Source organism: Malaya genurostris, chromosome 3 (genome assembly GCF_030247185.1).
Source record: "Malaya genurostris strain Urasoe2022 chromosome 3, Malgen_1.1, whole genome shotgun sequence".
Lineage (NCBI taxonomy): Eukaryota > Metazoa > Arthropoda > Insecta > Diptera > Culicidae > Malaya > Malaya genurostris.
Genome location: NC_080572.1, coordinates 20,823,068 through 20,844,823, shown reverse-complemented (window position 1 = coordinate 20,844,823; position 21,756 = coordinate 20,823,068). Strand labels below are relative to the sequence as shown.

The window sequence follows — 21,756 nt, the reverse complement described above, 5'->3', positions numbered from 1 at the left end:
TATGAATCGGCTGCGAAGTCTGTTGAAACATAAAGGCCAAATTCAACAAAAGTAATGCAGTGCCAAGACTTTGCTTAGTTGTGATCATTGTATTCAGGAATTAGATTTTAATTAGGCTTTGTTGAGTGAGGATGACAAGCGATTGTGGAAAAAATGTGAAATATATGAGAAAGCCAAAAAGTAAGAGGTTAAACGAATTCGAAAACTGAGAGTCGATGGCAATCTAACGTTAGAATATTACTAATCAAGTTTGGTCGTTTCAGAGCTCTTCTTGTTTTGATTGTTGCTGCTAATTGCTTCATGTCGTTATTTCATAATGTCGAAACTTCTGGACAAATCGATTCAAATGTCATAATGTCGGACCACGTCAATCTGCTAGTGCGAAAATTAAGTCGGCATTAACAAGTTGATGCTTAAAATACATACAGCGACAGATGACATTTAAAATTGGAACTACAATCAATAATTTCAACACCTTCTCGTCAAATGTATTCTAAAAATATTCTTAACATAGTTTATTAAAATTTAAAACAGGCATTTCTGTAAACTAGTATATTTCTCTGATAAGCATAAACATTTGCTTTCGTTCTCCCCAAATGGTATAAAAACGTATGCATTATGGCGTAAAAGTTTCAGTTGTGTGATTTTTTTAAATATAATAAACGTATTGAAAAGCGAATTTAATTACGTGTGGCGTACAATGTACACTGCTCATAAAAATCTTGTGATTTTACATCTCATAATGACATAAATGGAGCGTCGTATTGTGTGATTTGAATATTACATGACATGAAATCGAATGAAATGAAAAACAAAAGATCAATAGCAAAAGCGCGACATAAACCGAGAAACATTAGATTACAAAGCACGTCATATAATTTTTTCACTGAGCCACAGAAGCACATATCTGGTTAATGAATAATTGATACATATACATCCATACAGCGGCACTTGGTAGCTAAGTGAAAATTACACTCGGAGCAAGTTAAATTCTGTACGAATGGAATTTTGCGTCATTTGACAAGTTAAGTAGTTGTGAATTGTACCGTTTGTAGAATTATGTCACCTGGTAAACTCAAAAATTTTGCCTTTCTCATATAGAAAGGCTATGCAATCGCTGTGAAAACCGATTTTATGACCGAGGCCCGGAGAACCGAAAAAAAATGTAAAAATCTACTTTTTTTATTCAATTTCTACCAACCAACAAATTTAGTAATTCCGTGTGAACCTGTAAGACTTTTGATTTGAACCTATAAGTTTGTGAAAATCGATTTGGCCGTCTTGAAGGAAAGTGAGTGAGACCCTTTTGCAGTTTTTAATCACCATTTCCAATTCTTCCGAAACAGGATTCAGATGACCGGTATAGCCGAAATTGGTTTGTTTGCCAGCATTAAATATGACCTAGAAATTGGAACAGTATTAAAACATGTAGTAGGATCATTACTTTTGTTATTATCATTGACATCATTACACCACCGGCACGGTATTACTGCACTACCGGAAGTGAAAATTTTATATATTTTCAAATAAATTTGAATCCATTGACATTCGTTTATTTTTTCGGTCGGTTCTGCTCCACTTTCGGTGCTTCCGGAACAGGAAAAGGGGAGACCAACAGTGCCGAATTATTCTTTTATGCCCACAAACTAACAAGCTCTGAAAACTAGAAAAAATTATCAGACAGTTTGGTGGGATTTTTTGACCTGTTTTTGACCATCGTTCATGAAAAAATACTAATGAAATTGGTAACTTTCCACTTATCACCCTTCAGTTCGGGAGCCGAAAGTCGGATCTGGATAAAATGTTCTAGAAATTTTAAGGAAACTATAAAACCTTTCATTTGAATCTTAGTTTGTGAAAATCGGTTGATCGGTTTCAAAGAAAATTGAATGCACACTTTCTCTCAAATTTTCACATATTACTCCATAACTCCGGAACCGGAAGTCAAATCCAAATGAAATTCAATAGCAGGTTCTGGGACCATAAGACTTTTCACTTGAATCTTAGTTTGTGTAAATCGGTTTAGCCATCTTTGAAAAAAGTGAGCGCATATTTTTAGTTAGTGAAAATCGGTTCAGTCATCTCCGAGAAAAGTGAGTGCATATTTTTGTTACATACATACACACATACACACAAACTGACATTTGCTCAGTTCATCGAGTTGAGTCGAATGGTATATGACATTTGGCCCTCCGGGCCTCGGTTAAAAAGTCGGTTTTCACAGTGCTTGCATAGTCTTTCTATATGAGAAAGGCAAAAATATGTTAAATTATTTAAACTTTATAGGTATTATCGAGAAACCCCCTGTTTATATATAATACTTTTAAATTAAAAGTAAACTTTTGATCAATTTCAATTTGTCTGGCTAATACATCATTTCCCTTAAGGCTGATTTAATCCACCTGCATACACAAACACATACAAGCATTAAATATTAAATTCAACACGTTTGTTCAAAATTTTCTCCAAGCTTTAGTGGAATCAATGGATTTTTTAAAATATCTAAAGTACCAGTAAAAGAAACGAACTAAAATAGTATGTTCAGATTCATGAATTTAAGAAATATAGTTAGGAGGGCAACGAGTCCCAGGTTGGCGGTTTGGTGCATATGGCGCTGGTCGTATGTTCGAGCCCCAACCTGGAAGGATTTTCAGTGTCAATAGGATCGTAGTTAGTAGCCATGCAATGATTCTGAACGCTAAAAATTGGCTGCGAAGTCTGTTTGAGCAGAAAGGCCAAATTCCACAAAAGAAATGTAATGTCAAGACTTTGTTTTTTAGAAGGACAATGAAGAAATGTGCAGCACACGGTATAAACAAAACGATATGAAAAATGAAGTAAAAATAGGGTAACAAATTTTTTCCAATTCATCAGTATAATTCTAAGGAATGCCAACCTTTTCCAAGAATCGAATAAATTTTACATAGTCTATTACATTGCATAATCCTTACCCAATACGGAAAAGTTTCATATCGCTCTATACGAAAATCACTAAACCGGGTTTCTCATACTTTCCATCAAAAGCGAAATTGTTTTTTAAATGTTCCTGTTGATTTTTATCATTCACGACGTTTTCAACTAACTACGTATTGCAATTTACTCTATCGATTAAGTAGGCGTTCAGTAAAAGATTTCTATGTATTATTCATCAATCTCATTTCGTACCGTTCATACCGGTTCGATTATATCATTAAGTGGTACTTGAATTTTACGTTTTACTCTCTTTGCTTCGACGTATTTTTTTGCATCTGAATGCTTTTTATAGTTACTTAGTATGTGCTGTAACTGATGAAAGTATAGCCGTGTTGCTCAGTAAAATTGATTGATTCTAGTTTTCTTTTACTTGCTATATAGTGAAAATGGCTCCATATTAAACAATATTTTTTTCATTGATTGCTCTATCGAAACCAAAACTTATTGTACTGCAGCTTTGGACTTTTGTGAACATTCTAGAAATTTGAAAGATTGAAAATTGCCTATTTGACCATATGAGGTAATTTTTCTAGATTTTCCCGATCTTTTGCGTGAAATTGAATTTGATAACGATATTGAAAAACTGCACTCACGAGGCGCTGGTCATTAATTTTTGTAAAATAATTTTGAACATGTTATTCATATTGTCTCAATATAAACGCAATAAATAAAGATGTGACTAGTTTTCAATAATGATGAATACTATTTGAATTACAATCCACCAAGCGACTTAATACAGTAACGAAAAGTATAAAAAATCCTCAATACAGTTTTGATATAAATTATATACTCGCATCAATCACTCGCTCTCTAGTAATAATATCATGCCTTTTTTGAAAGAATTTAAGTAACTTATCCCGGAAGTATGCTTCCAGGACTATAACATCATAAGAACTTGAAATTGACTCGAAGCTTTATACTTCCTTTTCTATTCATAGTCAGTTCCCACTAAAGTATAATTGCCTCACGTGTAAATCGTTTTTATACCCTAGGAGTTTGCTCCTTCCAGCTTGTGGTAATTCGTTAAGTAACAACTAAGTAATTTTTGGTACAGTTTTGGATCCTACAAATGTGATGTTAAAAAGTTGGTAATTCATACCTTGCCAACAAGAAACGAGATAAATTGAAACATATTTTCTTTGATACGCGTTGACCTATCATGTTTTGCATCTTGTCAGCCGGGCCTGTCAAACGCCACGGGAATAGCAAACGGTAGAATACGCTTAGTGACAGATTCTGATATCAGTTTTACTTTTTATGCGATTCTGTCAAGTTTAATAAAAACTATTCCTAAACAGCATCTACGATTTACATTCATGTGTTTTGAATACCTCTGGTAGGTATTAAGGATGTGACTGTTAATTGATTTTTGCATCGCAGTGAACGAAGAACACGCACTCTTGCATTAACACGCACCTGCACACATACAGCTAAAACGCAGACTATGTCGTTTTTATTCAGTCCAGATGTTTGTACATATCATCCAGTTGCGGTGCGAAATAACTTCTGATCTGGGGTCTTCGGCTTTTGAACGTAGGAGTTAGCAAGCCATTCTGCACCGAGAATGGATCCGGATGGAGGTAAATATCTTTGACCTAGAAAAAAACTCATTCATTCGAATACCTGTTGCTGGATGAAATATATATTTTTCTGTATACCTGTTCGAATGATCGAAGTCCAAACTGTTTTCCCCAGGCAATCATGTCGTTCAGGATTAACTGCTTGACATCCGGATTGTTACACAGTACGCTCAGAGTTCCCGGAATGTTGTTTTCCATAGCCCAACTTTTAATCACTTCGACATCGGGAACAACAATCGCAACTACGCAACTCTGTGATCAAAATCAAAATAATTAATAATTCGGGCAGATGAGCAAACCCTATGTAGTACGGGATAAAAAAAAACAAACCTTCAGACTCTCTCCATGCACGAACACTTGCTCCACGTACTGACTGCGACTGTATGCGTTTTCGATCTTCTCCGGAACGATGTACTCACCCTGACTCAGCTTGAAAATATGTTTCTTCCGGTCAATTACCTTTAGTGTCCCGTTCGGTTGCCATTGGCCAATGTCACCAGTATGATGCCACCCGTCCTCGTCGATGGTTTCTGCAGTTCGGACGGGGTCTTTGTAGTAGCTGGAATCGAAGAAAATAAATACAATCCAGAGTTTATAAAGTATCCAATTTATTTCAAAAGGTAGGGTTATTCCATTAAATCAACGTTGTTTCGATTGTAGTCAACCCGAATTAATAGTTTCGGCAAATATTCGTCTGAAGACCGATTTTTGCAAGTACCTGAGAAGAAGTTGTATGAGATGAATTGGAAACTCTAAACCTGGCGAATAAAAGTTCAGGTCAATATTGAATAATAGTTCTGGTCAACAGTGATTGATAATGTCAATAGACTCTTTAAAAAATCATCACAAATAAGCTTATCTATCCTTAAAAGTTCCCATCTTTCGATGTATCGACGGTTGGTTGGCTCTATAATTACCTACAATAAAACATGTCATTTTTGGATTATCTCAATTTGAATCAAAAGAGTTTGGCTCCTTTTACAAGTCGTTCCAGATCAATTTTTAAAAAACGCAGTATACAAAGTGACGCTTTGAAATTTTGAAATTTAGCGGGAAATGCGTCAATATACGTAATACTGTGTTAATCAACACTTTTTTTTGATTAACACAATATTACGTAAATTGACACGGCCCGGCTTGGTGGTTCAATGCATAGGGCGCTGGTCTTACAAGCCAGTTGTCGTATGTTCGAGCCCCGACCTGGAAGGATTCTTAGTGTAAGTAGGATCCATAGTACTAGCCATGCAATGATTCTGTACATTAAGAATCGGCTGCGAAGTCTGTTGAAACAGAAAGGCCAAATTCCACAAAAGGAATGTTATGCCAGGACTTTGCTTTGTGTTAATCAACACGCTCAGCTAAATGTGCGTTGAGCAGTCGAAATTGTTTCATTTCAAACATTGGTTGTTACCATTGTTTTTATATGAAATGCATAGGTAACTGAACATGAACGTTGCGTTTAAAAAGCTGTTCATTCGCAAAGGTTTTGCCTAAGATTTAGTCATTCGGATGAGATTTTTTTTTTAATTAAAACAACATCTTTATTTTATACATTAAATATTTAATTGTTTACATGTACTTATTTCTAAATATCCCAGTCATCTCAACATATATTTAGCCATACACCGAAATCCCGTTTTATTATCTCCTTCCTGTTCCACCTAAATTCTCTTATACTTTTCTGAAAAACATACTGCTAAGATTGGGAAACCTACTCACACAGTATGCAGCGTAGTGTGCTGTTAACCATACTGCAGCCTTCTGACGATCACATGTTTGCTCTATTCCTAATGAGAAAATATCTTCCAGTTCCTAAGTCTGTATCTCGAATCGTTTTTAAAATCCATTGTCGAACTTCTTCACCAGCACTGAATATTCGTTATCGATGGTGATTGGTATCATTTTCTCCACATACATCACAATTTTCAGTGTCTACTCTTCCAATGTTTTATTGGTGTAATTAGTATGTATTGGGTATTAGGTCATTAAAAAGAAGGTATAATTTAGATTTTTGGTCTTCCTTCCGACATCCTTATGACATGCCCAGCCCATCATGAATGGCCGAGTTTAGCTGTCCAAACGATGGGTGGTTCTCCAAGCAGATGTTCCTCAGTACCTTTCTTTCGAAAACACTGAAGGTGCGTCGGTCCTCTGCCAACATCTCGTCCAGGTCTCGTGGCCATAGAAAACGACCGGTCTGATGAGCGTTTTGTAGATGGTCAATTTCGTGCGGTGGCGTACTTTTCTCGATCGGAGGGTTTTTCTGAGTCCAAATTACGCACGATTCCCTGCAAAAATACTCTGAATTTCTCTGCTGGTGTCATTATCGGCGGTCACCAGTGAGCCCAAATACATGAACTCGTCAACCACCTGGAAATCGTCACCGTCTATCAATATTCGTGGTGGAAGGCGTAGTGTTTCTTATCTAGAGCCTCTTCCTCTCATGTATTTTGTTTTTGACGCATTTATGGCCAGTCCGATACGCCTAGCTTCAGCTTTCAGTCCGATGTAGGTTTCCGTCATATTCTCAAGGTTACGTGTTACAATATCAATATCGTCAGCGAAACCAAAAAGTTGTACGGACTTTCGGAAGATCGCGCCACTCGTGTCGATCCTCGCTCTTCGAATCACACCTTCCAAGGCAATATTGAACAAGATACATGAGAGTCCATCACCTTGCCGTAGCTCTTTCCGAGATTTGAAGGGACTCGAGAGCGTCCCAGATACTCGGACGTAGCACATCACTCTATCCATCGTTGCTTCGACCAATGGCGTCAGTTTATCCGGAAAACCGTATTCGTGCATGAACTATCATAGCTGTTCTCGATTGTGTCGTATGCCGTTTTGAAGTCAATGAATAGATGATGCGTGGGTACGTTGTATTCACGACACTTCTGAGGTACTTGTCTTATCGCGAATATGTGATCCGTAGTGGAGCGGGCTCCAGTAAATCCCGCTTGGTACGGTCCTACGAATTCCTTAGCTATTGGTGATAGACGACGGCAAAGGATTTGGGAGAATCTCTTGTAGGCGACGTTCAGCAATGTGATTGCGCGGTAATTGCAACAATCTAGCTTCTCGCCCTTTTTGTAAACGGGACATATCTCTCCATCCATCCATTCCTGCGGTAGAATCTCCTTTTACCAAATCTTTGAAATCATCCAGTGCAGCGCCTCTCCTCCATGTTTGAGCAGCTCGCCTGGTAACTTGTCATTGCCCACAGCATTGTTGTTCCTCAGCTTGCCGATCTCCTCATTTATCTTTTACAGATCAGGTACTGGGAATCTGTCGTCGGCTGAGCGTGCACCCAGATTGATTCCTGTGCCGTTCTCTGTATCTTGTGCTTCGCCATTCAGATGCTCGTCATAGTACTGCTTCGGCCTGTGGCGTGTAGCCTCTACGTGAGCGGTTCACCTTCTCATAGAACTTCTGTGTGTCATTTGCGCGGTACAGCTGTTCCCTCACTTCGAGATCTTGGTCTTCTTAGTAGCGCTTTTTCCTCCGGAAAACCGAGTTCTGTCTGTTCCGCGTCTGTCTGTATCGTTCCTTGTTCGCTCTCGTGCGGTGTTGCAGCATCCTCGCCCTTGCTGCATTCTTCTCTTCGACCAACTGCTGCCATTCGGCGTCAAACCAGTCATTTCCTCGATTCGATAACCTCGTACCTACGTAGCTGCTCGAGATTGAGTCCCGGAGTTCCAGTGCGACGAGTATTGTGCACCGTCGATAGTTTTGAGCGCATACAAACCGCGACAAGGTAGTGGTCAGAATCAATATTGGCACTGCGGTAAGTGCGGACATTGATGACGTCGGAGAAGAATCGCCCGTCGATGAGAACGTGGTCGATTTGATTTTCTGTATGTTGATCAGGTGATCTCCAGGTGGCTTTGTGGATATCTTTGCGGGGGAAGAAGGTGCTTCGAACTACCATTCCGCGCGAGGCTGCAAAGTTTACGCATTGTTGACCGTTGTCGTTTGTTACCGCGTTCAGACTCTCCAGCCCGATCACGGGCCTGTACATTGCATCCCGGCTTACCTAAGCATTCATGTCGCCGATGACGAGTTTTACATCCCGCCGTAAGCTGTCGTAGATTCTTTTCAGCTGCGCGTAAAATGCTTCCTTCTCGTCATCGGTTCTCGTCTCATGTGGGCAGTGATTGCACAACCAATCACGCGCTGACGCATCTTGCCCAACACTAGAAAACTCGTTCCTAGAACGCTGATAGTGCCACAGCTCTGGTAAAAGGTAGCCGCTCGATACCCACTTTCCAACAACTCCTGTCCCGTCCAACAAAATTCCTGCAGTGCTACGACATCGAAGCCGCGGATTTGAAGCTCATCATGCAGCATTCGGTCGTGCAGTTCCATGTGCTAAGCTTCCATTTGTAGTCCTTTGTTCGTTGTGTAGGTCTTTGCTGATTATTCTGAGTCGTATTTCTTACTTGATTGTGCGTGACATGTGTTTTCCGGGAGGCTTGTTAGGCTTGCACCAACCTCCTGTCTCGCCGGAGGGCCATCGTGTCAGCACTGTCTGTAAAGAAAAGGCAAGTCCCCCCCCCCCCCCTTTCTTCCCTGTCAGCATACGAGCAAGGTCTCACCGGGGTTGGTTACCCGATCTTTCCTATGGTTACTCGTACCCCAGCCGGCACCGCTGGGAGGTAGGGATAGGAGTTACTGTACAAGAGGCTAAGAACCTCATTGGGGCCTGAATTGCGCATCGTCCAGTTGAATGGTTGACCGATGGTTTACCATAATGGCTTCCAACATATATCATTTCAACCCGTGGTGTAAACGCATTTCTAGTAATGAACATTCGATACATTTGCTTGGTTTGTATAGTATACTTAAGTTCTGAAAACTGTTTTGATTAATTCTGAATTTTATGTTATTTATTGTTCTATATAGTTAGAGTCGATGGTATCCTTCCAAGTTTTTTAAAATGTCAACCTCATTATTTTTAGATTCTCGGTTTCGGCGATTTGAAATGGACCTCCCATAAAAAAGCAAAGTCTTGGCATTACATTCCTTTTGTGGAATTTGGCCTTTCTGTTTCAACAGACTTCGCAGCCGATTCTTAGTGTACAGAATCATTGCATGGCTAGAGTACTATGGATCCTACTGACACTAAGAACCCTTCCAGGTCGGAGCTCAAACATACGACAACTGGTTTGTAAGACCAGCGTCCTATGCACTGAACCGCCAACCCGGGACATGCAGTTATTAATTCGCAAGAATCCTGATTTATGGAAATTGGTGTTGGTTTTATTTTTGTGTACTTTGAAAATTTTGTTATGATATCTAGAGCTTTTTCAAATACATCAGCATTCCGAATAAATATATTCAAATCACCTGCAAAGGCTATCACTCTAAGGAACTTATCATACATAAGCACCCCGAGTATGCTTTGATCAATCTTGCGTACCAATGGTTCAATGAACAGAACGAACAAAATCATGCTGAGAGGACAGCCTTGTCGCACTGAGGCCTGTATTTTAATTTCATTTGTAAGAAAGCCATTGTATACAACTTTCGATGTTGCAGTTTCGTAGAGTCGTTGTATGCACAAAACAATTTCCTCAGGAAAACTAAATTTTGCTAGAACTTTCAAACGCAATTCATGATTAACTCTGTCAAAGGCTTTTTCGAGATCTAAGCTCAATAACATTCCTTTGAGTTGTTTATTTTTGATGGCCTTAGTTAATAAACGACGAGCATCATTCAAATTGTCTGTACATGACAGGTTTGCCCTTTGTCCTTGGCCCATCAGATCAATGGCACTAAGTTGCATTAGATTTGCTAGAATCTTAGTAAAGAGCTTATAGTCAGTGTTTAGTAAACAGATTGGTCTTTGGTTATTCAATAGAGTGAAGATATTGGAACACAATTTTTTTAACAAAATAATTTTAATAGTTCTTTGAGAATGTTGGATGTCCGGAATGGGACCGTTGACTTACAGTCTGTTACATAAGAGCGTGGTCACGATTCCTCGCGATCGGTAAAGTGGAGTGGTGTGATATTTTTTCAACACAGAGTGCAATAGTGTCCTTGATTCAATGCGAAAATAAATCAGCTGACTATTGTTTACAATTCAATTTCAGCATTTTTGCAAAATGAGTACCCGTACGCTACGTGCTTCGAAGCAGTTTTTTGTGCTCGCAACCGGAAGATCCCAAAAGGACCCAAGTTGCCGCGGCGAAATACATGAAAAAGTCGAATTAGTTTGTGAATCGTTTTAAAGAAGTAAAAAATGTCGACGACTTTCCAAATCGCGGCTCTTACGGTGTACTGCCGGCAAAAGATGAAAAAGTGATTTGTGACCTGTTGTTGAAGAATCCGACATTAATTTTAGGCGAAAGTGCTTCAAAATTGACCGAAAAAGGATTAAATATATCGTATGGAACTGTTCGCAGACATTTAATCGCAAATAATTTGAAATTTTAGAGTACTTTGCAAAAACCGATGTGTGAAAAACATGTGCGAAAACGTCTTGAATGAGCAAATGAGCAAAATGGTGTCGTGACCTTGTATTGGCCCTCTCAGTCCCCCGATGCCAATCCAATTGAGGACGTTTGGGCTCGAATGAAGATTAAGCTTGGGAAAAACCGACCACACAATTTAAAACAGCTTTTTGATTACTTTAACATGTTAGTTTATGAAACAAAATTAGCTGTCAAAACTTTTACTCACCCAATAAATACGTTCGATCCTTTCACACAAATCTCTCCTTGTTGTTGCGACGCATAGTACTCCATCTCAGGAACATCCACCAGTTTGATTGCGTTGCATGCAACTGGTGGTCCTACGTGACCCGGAACGAAGTCTCCCTGTACGGTAAGGGTGATCGGTGCTGTACATTCAGTTTGTCCGTAACCCTCACAAATCAAGCACCCGAGAGCAACACGGCAGAATGTAAGTACTGTGGAGGAGAGTGGGGCTGATCCGACAACCATAAGCCGCAGTCGTCCACCGAATCCTTCCTGGATTTTTCGAAATACGATCTTGTCCCAAATACTGGTTGTTCTAATAATTCCTCGCTTGATTTCGGCTTCCTTCGCGTTCAGTGCCATTCGTAGAAGTACCCTTTTAACCGATGATCGGGCCACTTCACTGTATATTTTGTCATACACCCGGTTTAGTAACCTAGGAACTGCTGGCATTAAAGTTGGTTTCAAAGCCTTTAAATCATTGGTAAGTTCTTTAATATCGCCAGAGTAGAATCCTACTGCTCCGCCATTGTAATAAACAGCATTTTCGCAGCACCTTTCCAGCATGTGTGCTAGTGGCAGAAAAGAGATCATTATATCTGCAACACGTGGTTTATGAGGTCCTAACTGAAGTAGTACACCAGCTACTCCTGATACGACATTCATATGAGACAGCATCACTCCTTTAGGATTTCCCGTAGTACCCGATGTGTAGCAAACGGTACAGAGATCAGAGGGTTTCGGTTCCACCTCGGGATAATCATTGGCAGCTCCAAGCTTCTCCACCTCGTCGAAGGAGTAGATTTCAATACCTTGATTCTTGGCACGCTGCAACGTTGCTGGACGTACACTGCGTATGACTACAAATTTCCGGAGAGTTCTAAAAAGTTTACCAGGATAGAATTACCTAAATTAAGCCGCTTAATAAAACTACCTCGGTGCCTTATCCAGTAGCAAGTTAACTTTTTTGTCATCCTCTACTACCACCACAGAAATCTCTGCCTGGCTGATGATGAAAGCACACGCATCCGGGCCCAGGGTATCGTACAAAGGAACAACAACCATCGAGTAACAATACACCCCCTGTTCGAAGAGAATCCATTCCGGTCGGTTTTGTGAATAAATTCCTACGAACGTATTTGGCCCGGGACGTAGACCCAGCGTAAGCAATCCAGATCCGAAATTCTTTGCTCGTAGCAATGCTTCGTTGAAATTCATCCACTGGAAGAGAACTTATTGTTAGCACTTAATTTAATTCATTGCCAATGTTTATGCTGACCTGGTACGGAGATTGCAAGTTCTCTCGCCAACCCAGACACGGACCATTGTTCGACTCAATAACACCTTTCCTAAAAGTCTGATAAAGTGTCCGTGCATCTTCCGATAAGCAACTGATGAATTTACCATCCTTTGCTTCTTTATAGAATTTCGACACGTGAATTTGCTCGGGACCCTGAAAAAAAAACAAAAGAAAAACATCCGTTCAGCAGAATATTCGTTTTTTTTTACTTCCTTCCCGTACACGTACATCCAAGGAAAATTTTGCTACATCGATATTTGTTCTACAAATTTACGAATTCATTTTACCCGTCGTTTGCCGTTTGTTTCGTCGTTGCTGGTTGTTATTGAACGTGAGCAGTCCGGACAGGTGTTACGGATTCATCCCGCTATTCGCGTATTAGGTATAATTTGTTAGGTCGCACAGCGAAACATTTATGCGACCTTAGTGGTCCTCTCTTTTTCAATTTTTTTAATTCACGTTCAGTAATAAATTATCCAAAATCACTATTTGTCATTTGTCATCCAGCGTCCACCGAAATATTAAAGGTATATTTTTTCGGAAAAATCTCCACCAAATAAGATTAAGGGTGTAATGTAAATATGGAACTTTTCAGAATGTATAATTCGTAGTTGAAATTTGATTTTTAAAATCAATTTTGTTTGTGTACACACTGTTATAATTTAGACTATGAATATCATGTTAGGGTCAGTTGAGTATTATTTCCAAGACTTCTTGAAGTCGGAATTCAAATGCGCGCAAACGCCAATAACCATGTGTGACTAGCGCGGAGTGAGTTCCTGTAACTATTTAACCAATTGAGATGAGAATTGAGCATTGGAAACATTATGTATAACAAACTGCGGACAGAATGGGGCTGAAAAAAGGGCTGGTCCTGATGGAATTTCGTTCATTATTCTTAAGAATTTTCGGAAAGTCTATTGATTCTTTTGATGGTATGATTCCACATTTCTGCTATGCTTAAAATTATCTTTAACCGACAACTTTAAATTGTTCATTCTTATTAAAAATCACGAATATTTTATTTTCTCCAACTGATTTTATATTCTTAAACTGGTGCGACCTCAATAGAACAATATTACGCCCATCAAAATGTTTCGTGATTTTCTTTACTCTCAAACGCACAACTGTAGTATTTAACTACGCTATTTCCTAAACTGTCCTCTAGCTAGAATCGACCGTGGAGGATTTAGAAGTTTTTTTAATAATTTTTTTATTCAAGCCAATTTGCGTACAAGCTTTACGTGAACGATTGGGCCATGTTTTTGTTAGATAAAACAATTTTTTATGATTGGATTATTATTATTATATTGGAATTATATCTCGTTGTCACCCTTTTTCTAGGGGGGGAGGAGCTTCCATTTTTATCTTGCGTTGATTGAGGGGTACTTTGTTCGTGGCTCGTCTCGTCATCCATTGCCGCATCGGTGGTATCGATGTTGGTTTCCGTTTTTTTCTTCGTTTTCTTTGTAATTCGCAGTCTTGGGCTCTGTGTTAGTTGCTATAGACACGACTTGTTGTATATCAATTGCAGTTGCTGATTGGTTTGATGGTGAAACAGAAGTACTGTGCTCACTACTTTCCGTTGTTAAACGGTTGTTCTAGTTTTTGTTTGAAAATATCCTTTTCGCAGTTTCAGTGCAAGGCTTGCCGTAGTGTGCAGGTTGTTCACAAAACTAACATGTAACAAGCTGATTTTCATACGTAATCAGCGTTTTACACGGATGTATCCCGCCTTGATCACAAATGATGTAAGCCGGAATAGCTTTACGTAGTTGCATACGTACCACTCGCACGCCATTTCGGATACTCGAGAGAAAATTTCGCCATACTCCCCTTCCAATGGAAAGAACTTCACCGTACTGCGACATACTTTCCCGAACAAATTGATCGCTGGTCATTGGGGGAAGGTTATGCACGCGTACTTCTATAGCATTGTCCACCATGTACACAGGGATTTTATATTTAACATTGTCATGATCAACACTGTGCACCTCGTTATTAACCGAAGCGAATGCATCTCTTTCACGTTTGAACATAATGTACACGCAGTTAGACGCCTTGTTGAATTGAATCTCATTTACACCATTAGAGCAAATTCAGCAGCTGCAAGATTCATATGGGTGGTCTATAATGTAAATGAAACTGAAACAAACGGATTGCTGGGGATCCGTTTTAGTTTTATTCATTCGACCAGTTCTACTGTCAAATTTAAAACTGGTATACATTACCGTTCTATTTTTTCTATATTTGAAACACAGATAAAACGATGCTGGGGCTGCCAGTTTATTTTGTTATAATTTCTAGATTTAAATTTTAAAACTGACATAAATTATGCATCTAGAGCTAGAACACTCCTGAATATGGCCTTAGCGTTTAGATGCATTCGCTCCTTAAGCAAGATTTCAATTTCGATGGCTGCTGGTCTAACTTTGCAGCGCTTGAAATCAATACAAATTGAATTTGGTCTTGTAGGTCAATTTTCAGGCTTTGTTAAATCGTATTTGCCCATATCGTACACTCTATTGTTCACTACGCTGTATTTTCTTTGATTTTATCGTCTCGACTGTAAGCAATTTTCGACTGCGTCTGATGAGATGCGAGCACGAACTGATTTACAACTGATCTGTTGAATTCTAAACATAATTTCACGTCGAATACATTATCTCTAAGGTTTCCAAGACACTTGGTTTTAACGAAATCTTCGTGTCACATAGATCTTTAAAAGCATATATTGCCTAAAAGCATTATATTACGCACTGATTCCTTCCGTTCTGGAATACGCTTCTGTCGTATGGCCCCCTAATACCAACTCTACCATCCAACGCATCGAAGCTATTCAACATAAATTTCTTCGCTTTACTCTTCGTAATCTTTCTTGATCTCAACAACCTTCCAAGCTATCAGGAACGCTCTAAACTGATCGACATCGACCTGTTATCCGTTATCTTTCTATGGCAATTTTCGTGGCAGATCTGCTGCAATCTCTAATTGATTGCCCTGAGTCGCACTAATTACGGCTATAAATAACCTTTCCCAAGTATGTGTCGTCCATTCAATCGATGTTCGCGTGTATTTCAGTTTTTACTATCTCGCAACGTGATAAAAAGTTTGTTTTCAAACACAATTTCAAAGAGTTTTTCCAACTACAATACTTAAATGCTAGATTTAGATTTAGGATCAGTTTTATTATTTGTTTAAATATAATCAATTTATAAGTTAATTTGCTGCTTCCTCAGTCTGCTCCCATTCCCCTCCGATTTTTCACCTTTAGGATCGTCTTTAACACTCGCTCGACCCTCTCAAACCCCCGGCTGTCTTTTTTGGAATTAACTCGATCTTCAAGATGTTACTAATGTTTTTATTCCCCCGTACCCCATCTTTTCATCATCTTTGAAGTCAATTAACAAGGTCTTCAGCCGCCGAGTCTCTTCTCAATTCCATTAACCTTCACATTCACTTCTCTCTTTTTCTTTCCTTTTTTGCAAAACTATCAATCACCACTCCTAGGGCCGCTCTCGACGATGTCCAGAATGTGGGCTAACTGTCGAGTTTCGTGACTTAGAGGTATTTCCCGCGGATCCACACGGGCAGGAGAATGCGGTCTTCAACGATACGTACCAATGTTCAAATGGATTACGTACCAACAACCAATGGATTAGTTCCAACCCACCAGCAACAGCCGTCTATTGCCTTGAGGTATGATATTACTTAGTATTAATCATTGTAATCTGTTGATATAAAATACGAAGAGGTTTTATGCCTGCTGGAGAAAGAGATTCTAGATTTCAGCTCCTGCTCCCAAACAAATAAATAAATAAATAAATAAATAAATAAATAAATAAATAAATAAATAAATAAATAAATAAATAAATAAATAAATAAATAAATAAATAAATAAATGAATAAATAAATAAATAAATAAATAAATAAATAAATACGTAAATAGATAAATTATTAAATAAATAAATAAATGAATAAAGAGGTGAATAGATAAAAAATAGAGCTTAATCAATTATAGCTGGTTTCGGCCAAAGTTGCGATAGCTGGTTTAACAAGAATTTTGTTTGATGAACAAAAAACCGATCTCTAGGGAATATCTAAGGAAATAATTTCAAGATCAGAGAAAGAAAATGTATTGGATTCTTGTATTGAATAGTCGTTTATAATCAATGTTGCATTGCTTTTTGCTATCTCTGTAAATTTTGCAAGATTTTTTAATAATTTATCACCATTTTGTACCGGTTTTCCAATCTTCTTGTTTCAGCTATGTTGTATCATTAAAAAAGTTCATTAACGCAATACGAAGAATTTCCACAGAATTGTATAGTCAACATCAAATCGAACTACACATCATGAAAGTGAGCTGAAGCAAAAGTGTGATCAATAGTGCAACTGATTTGATTTGATAGCACTCTGACGTCTATAAACGACCACGCTATCATATGGTTCTGCTTCTTATTTCTTTGCTTTGTTTCGTGTAGTTATCAAAATTGTTTACTTCATCGAAAAACTATCTTTTTTTCGTTGTAAGAACATGAGATTAAGGAAATGCTGCAGAAAATCAGCTTTTTAAGCTGTCGGCAATAAATTTGCAATAGTCATTTGTGTACTAGGAATTTCAAATTGGCACGGCTTATTTGAACAATTAATTGTGAAGTGCATTTACGTAAAGTGAAAGTGATTGCATTGATTTCTTAAAGCCTAGCATTAGTCTACTTCTAGATAAATTAGAGATGTTCAGGTCCGTATATTTTGGTTTGGTTTAACTCCTAATTTCGTGTTTAACCCTGCGAATGATTTTGTTTTACGGTTGATATTCAACAAATATATGCAAAGCAATACACTCAGAATTCGCCATTCATTTGTATTCAACTTTTTGTTTTATTCCATCTTCGACTATTTTTTGCATTCGATCTTTCGTTATATTGGAAGTTCTGTTATTTCAATTTTTTGTCGTACTCGACCTTTTGACGGAGTCGCAGTGTTCTTTCGACCTTTTGGTGTTGCTAGGTTTTGTTGGTCGACATTTTGTCAAATGACCTTCTGTCAATCGACATTTTAAGTCATACTTTTTTATATCGTTTATTTTTCCCTTACTCTAAGCTAATTCTGGTCGTTCGTCAGTCGTTCATATTTATGATGATAGAGTAATATGAGAAGGGTATCATTACATCACTAGATCAATTAAAAAAGTTTTTGTTTTTCAATAAAAGTGCCCATATGGAAAAATAAGAAAAATGAAAAATAATTTTGTTTGAATCATGCTGATTAAAAATAAATTCAGGCCGGTACATGGACCTAAGGCAAAAAGTGTGCAATTGATATAATTGGATACAGGTTCTACAATACTTAGAAGGATTGAAGACTATTGAACGTAGTGCATTAAAAATGAGGAAGGTACGTGTGGTAATATTATGCCCAGGTTGGCGGTTCAATGCATAGGATTCTGGTGTTATGAGCCACATGTCGTATGTTTGAGCCTCGACCAGGAAGGAATCTTAGCGTCAGCAGGATCGCAGTACTACGATGAATTCTGTACGCTATAAATCGGCTGCGAACAGCACAGCTCACCAAATAATGAATTTCATTGATGGATTTAATAAATCGAACCAGCGCTCAAAAGATCACAAATGAACAGTCTTTATTTAGAATTTCACCAATGCTGGTCAAAACACGATCATTATTTCATTCGTTTAAATGGCCATCTGTTTTGTGTTTCAATATATCATCTTGAATTTCGTTCACAATCGTACAAAGTAAAAAAACGATTGAATCACCACATCCTCGTCAACAGCAACGCAATGGCATTGACGAAGCATTCAAACATCCTAACACGCTCCCAATTTCCATTGATAAATGTGGTTGAACTATAAATTCGTAATGAAAATCACCTACGCTACTAAGTGCACACTTGAGCCGAGCGATGTTGTCTTGTATACTCATGGGATAAGCATTTTAAGCATTTTTTACTTGTTTGTAAGTTTCCTGGTATGCAGTAAATGTCGAAAGTGAGATGACTCTTAGAGCTATGCTTATTTGGCATCTGGTTTGATATTTGTTTGTAATCGGTAGAGTAACGGAAACACACAGGTGTCGCACACTCGTTTCGCAAGATTGTTAATCGTCCAACAAAAAAAGATATTATTCTTTCGCACAGTTTGGTAGTTTGTGCCAAGTAAGCTTAATGAGCTTCTACATTAGCTGCTAAATAAAACAATGCAAGTGGATTAGTTTTGTTTTAACGATTAGTTAAAAACCAAAATCTGTAAGATTTTAATTTGTTATGACTTGCATGCAGAATAAGCATTACGAATCTGTGTCATTGTTTATAGTTATTTCACTTCAAATTTTAAACACGAAAGAAAATTGAAGTAAACTAAATCAATTTTACTGTCGGTCAGCAGCATCCTACAGCCAAATCAAGTAAAAACACTTCATTGTCACTCATAATATACATTGATTTGCGATATACAGTGACAGCTCTATGTATACAAATATATTTATCTATCAAATAATTATGAAGGTTGCCAGCAGTTAGTCAGTACTTTAGCTCAGATGCACAGCTCGTAAATTGCATATCATGGGTGAATCGATTCCTTGAGGCGTCCGCAGAATTCAAGCGAATAACAGCACAAATCACTCATCAATTGCACCATAGTTCAATAGAAAGCAGAGTTCGCTTGGCCGTTCTTGGAGATAAAAAATTGAAAATCCAAATTTACGTCAATGTCGCGCACAACTCGTTAGCACCCACACCCACTAGATTGCAGTAGATTTTTCTTGAACTTTTGACGCAGTTCATATATCTAACCATCTTATATGACTTTATAAACATGAAGTACTAGTATTGCATCTATCTTTCTTTCCCATTCGGATTGGCGGCAAAAAACGACCACGCGTTTCCCGAATTCTACATTGGGAGAAATTCACCATGCGTTTCCATTGGCATGCAACTCACCCATTCTGATGGAGAGATTTTGGTTTATTACAAAACAAACCGGACATTTGCTAGCTAGCGGCAGAAACAAGCTTTTAAATGAAAAAAATGTGGGTAGTAACGCGGGGCGATGTAGTGGTTTGGTGTGTGAGAAACCTTTTCGCACGCCGGTCGCATCAGAATGAGTGTGTCTGTGTATCAAGTTCAAGTTTGCGACAAAGAAGCCGCCGCCGTGACCATCGGTGTTGAAGTTGATTCTATTTCTGTGCCAGTTCGATTTGATATATGAGACTACGGTCAGAATATGATTACCAGGGCCAATCTGCTTAAGCCACAATGTATACCACGTAAGAATCAAACGGCTTGTGTAATTTTTCAAAATCTGTCAACGTCACAAAGCTAGAAATTATTTCTACGTGGTATGTTCAAACGACGATAGTGAACTGTTTTGCGTAGAGCACCAATGGAAACAGGTATGGCGTAAATACTGATTACTCTTTGGGTTTTGCATGTCAACTACCACACAACCACACCGGGACGCACTGAAGTTGATATTTTGGAAGCTCTCGAACCCCCCGCCACAGTCGTGCCACAGCAGCCAGCGTTCTCCAGTCGTCCTGGTCCTGTGCGTGGGTGTGGTGAAAGAGTCTTCCAAATGTCTCATCTCGGCAAGTATTTGCATATTCCGTCCTTTCCAAGTGCTGATCTCTCTCGCACTTATAGATGTCCTCCTCTCGCTTTGAATCGGATACCGGGATGCACAGATGTTCGCACCATGGAAGCCCCTGATACGTTCCCCACAGTCGAGCTATTGCAGCCAGCGGTCATCAGTCGTCCCGGCCCTGTGAGTGGGAACGCGGAAGGGGTCTTCCAAACCATCTCAGACGGCAAGTACAATTCAGTCTCAAACGATTCAGGCGTTGATTCACTTCCCGTCGTTTGCAGTTATCCATCGCACGATCAATCTAGTCAACCGCTGCACTTGTACTACCAGAACGTTGGAGGCATGAACATGCACATCACCGACTATTTGCTGGCTTGTTCGGATGATTGCTTCGACATCATCGCTCTTTCGGAGACCTGGCTCAGTGATTGTACGCTCTCCGTTCAAGGTTTTGGATCCAACTACGAAGTCTTCCGTACCGATCGCAGCCCCTTAAATAACTCAAAAACTATTGGAGGCGGGGTGCTTATCGCAGTGCATCGTCGTTTGAAGGCGCAACTGATCGAAACCGCATCTGGTAAATGCGTGGAGCAGGTTTGGGTGCGTTTGAAACTGGTCAATTTTTCCCTCTACCTTTGTGTGATATATCTTCCTCCGGACCGATGCCGCGATCTACCGCTAATCGATGCACACATACAGTCGTTGCAAGAAATTACTTCCACTCATGTACTACCCGTAGATGAAATCTTGATTGTGGGAGACTTCAACTTTTCCAGCATAAAATGGCAAACAAGTTCCGGTGGTTTCTTCTTTCCTGATCCGGCGCTCTCCACTTTCCACATTGGCATTACAACCATGCTCGACGGCTACAACCTCAACCTTCTTCGACAGTCGAATCCTGTCGTTAATGAAAATAACCGGATGTTGGATCTTTGCTTTTCAAGTAGAGAAGATGTTGCACCAAAGATTAGTGCTTCACCGTTCCCTCTGGTCAATTCCGTTCGTCATCATCCTCCACTACATATTGTGCTCGATTCAAATCGCTTACAGAACGCCTGCATTCCAACGGACATCATCTGCTATAATTTTAGTAGAACCGACTACACCAATATGACCGACTTCTTGACGCAAATCGACTGGGATGAAGTTCTCGACAACGATGATGTCAATGCTGCTGTGCAGACGTTTTCTAATGTTATGAGCTACGCAATCGACTACTATGTACCGAAACGATCGAGACGGCAGACCCGGCATCCACCATGGCTGACTGCGGAAGCGAGACATCTGAAAACGACCAAAAGAGCCGCTCTAAAGAGGTATTCTAAACATGGAGGATTTTCCCTGCGTAATCACTACGTGCAGATAAATCAGTTGTACAAGAAAACCGTTAAGCGCTGCCATGCCAACTACTTGAACAACGTACAACGAAAACTGAAATCAAATCCAAGGTATTTCTGGAAACATGTGAATGAGCAAAGGAAAGAATTTGGGTTGCCCTCGTCAATGAGCTTTGGAGATCGTACTGGTTCGTGCACACAGGAAATCTGCCAGATGTTTGCGGAAAAGTTTTCTAGGGTTTTTTCAAATGAAATCCTGAC

The 21,756-nt window shown here is 39.1% G+C and overlaps 1 protein-coding gene across 8 annotated transcripts in view; it reads right to left on the bottom strand.

Moving 5' to 3' along the window:
* Positions 1–537: 537 nt before the first annotated feature.
* Positions 538–21,756, bottom strand: part of LOC131436365 (long-chain-fatty-acid--CoA ligase 1) — an 82,444-nt gene continuing 61,225 nt past the window's right edge. For all 8 annotated transcript variants that reach the window (XM_058605048.1, XM_058605053.1, XM_058605049.1 and 5 more), the window contains 6 exons: positions 12,534–12,707; positions 12,189–12,475; positions 11,238–12,134; positions 4,884–5,112; positions 4,632–4,805; positions 538–4,568 (listed from right to left, as the gene is read on the bottom strand). In XM_058605048.1, the coding sequence (XP_058461031.1) occupies positions 4,431–4,568; positions 4,632–4,805; positions 4,884–5,112; positions 11,238–12,134; positions 12,189–12,475; positions 12,534–12,707 (1,899 nt within the window). In that variant the 3' untranslated portion in view covers positions 538–4,430. The remainder of the gene's footprint in view (positions 4,569–4,631; positions 4,806–4,883; positions 5,113–11,237; positions 12,135–12,188; positions 12,476–12,533; positions 12,708–21,756) is intronic.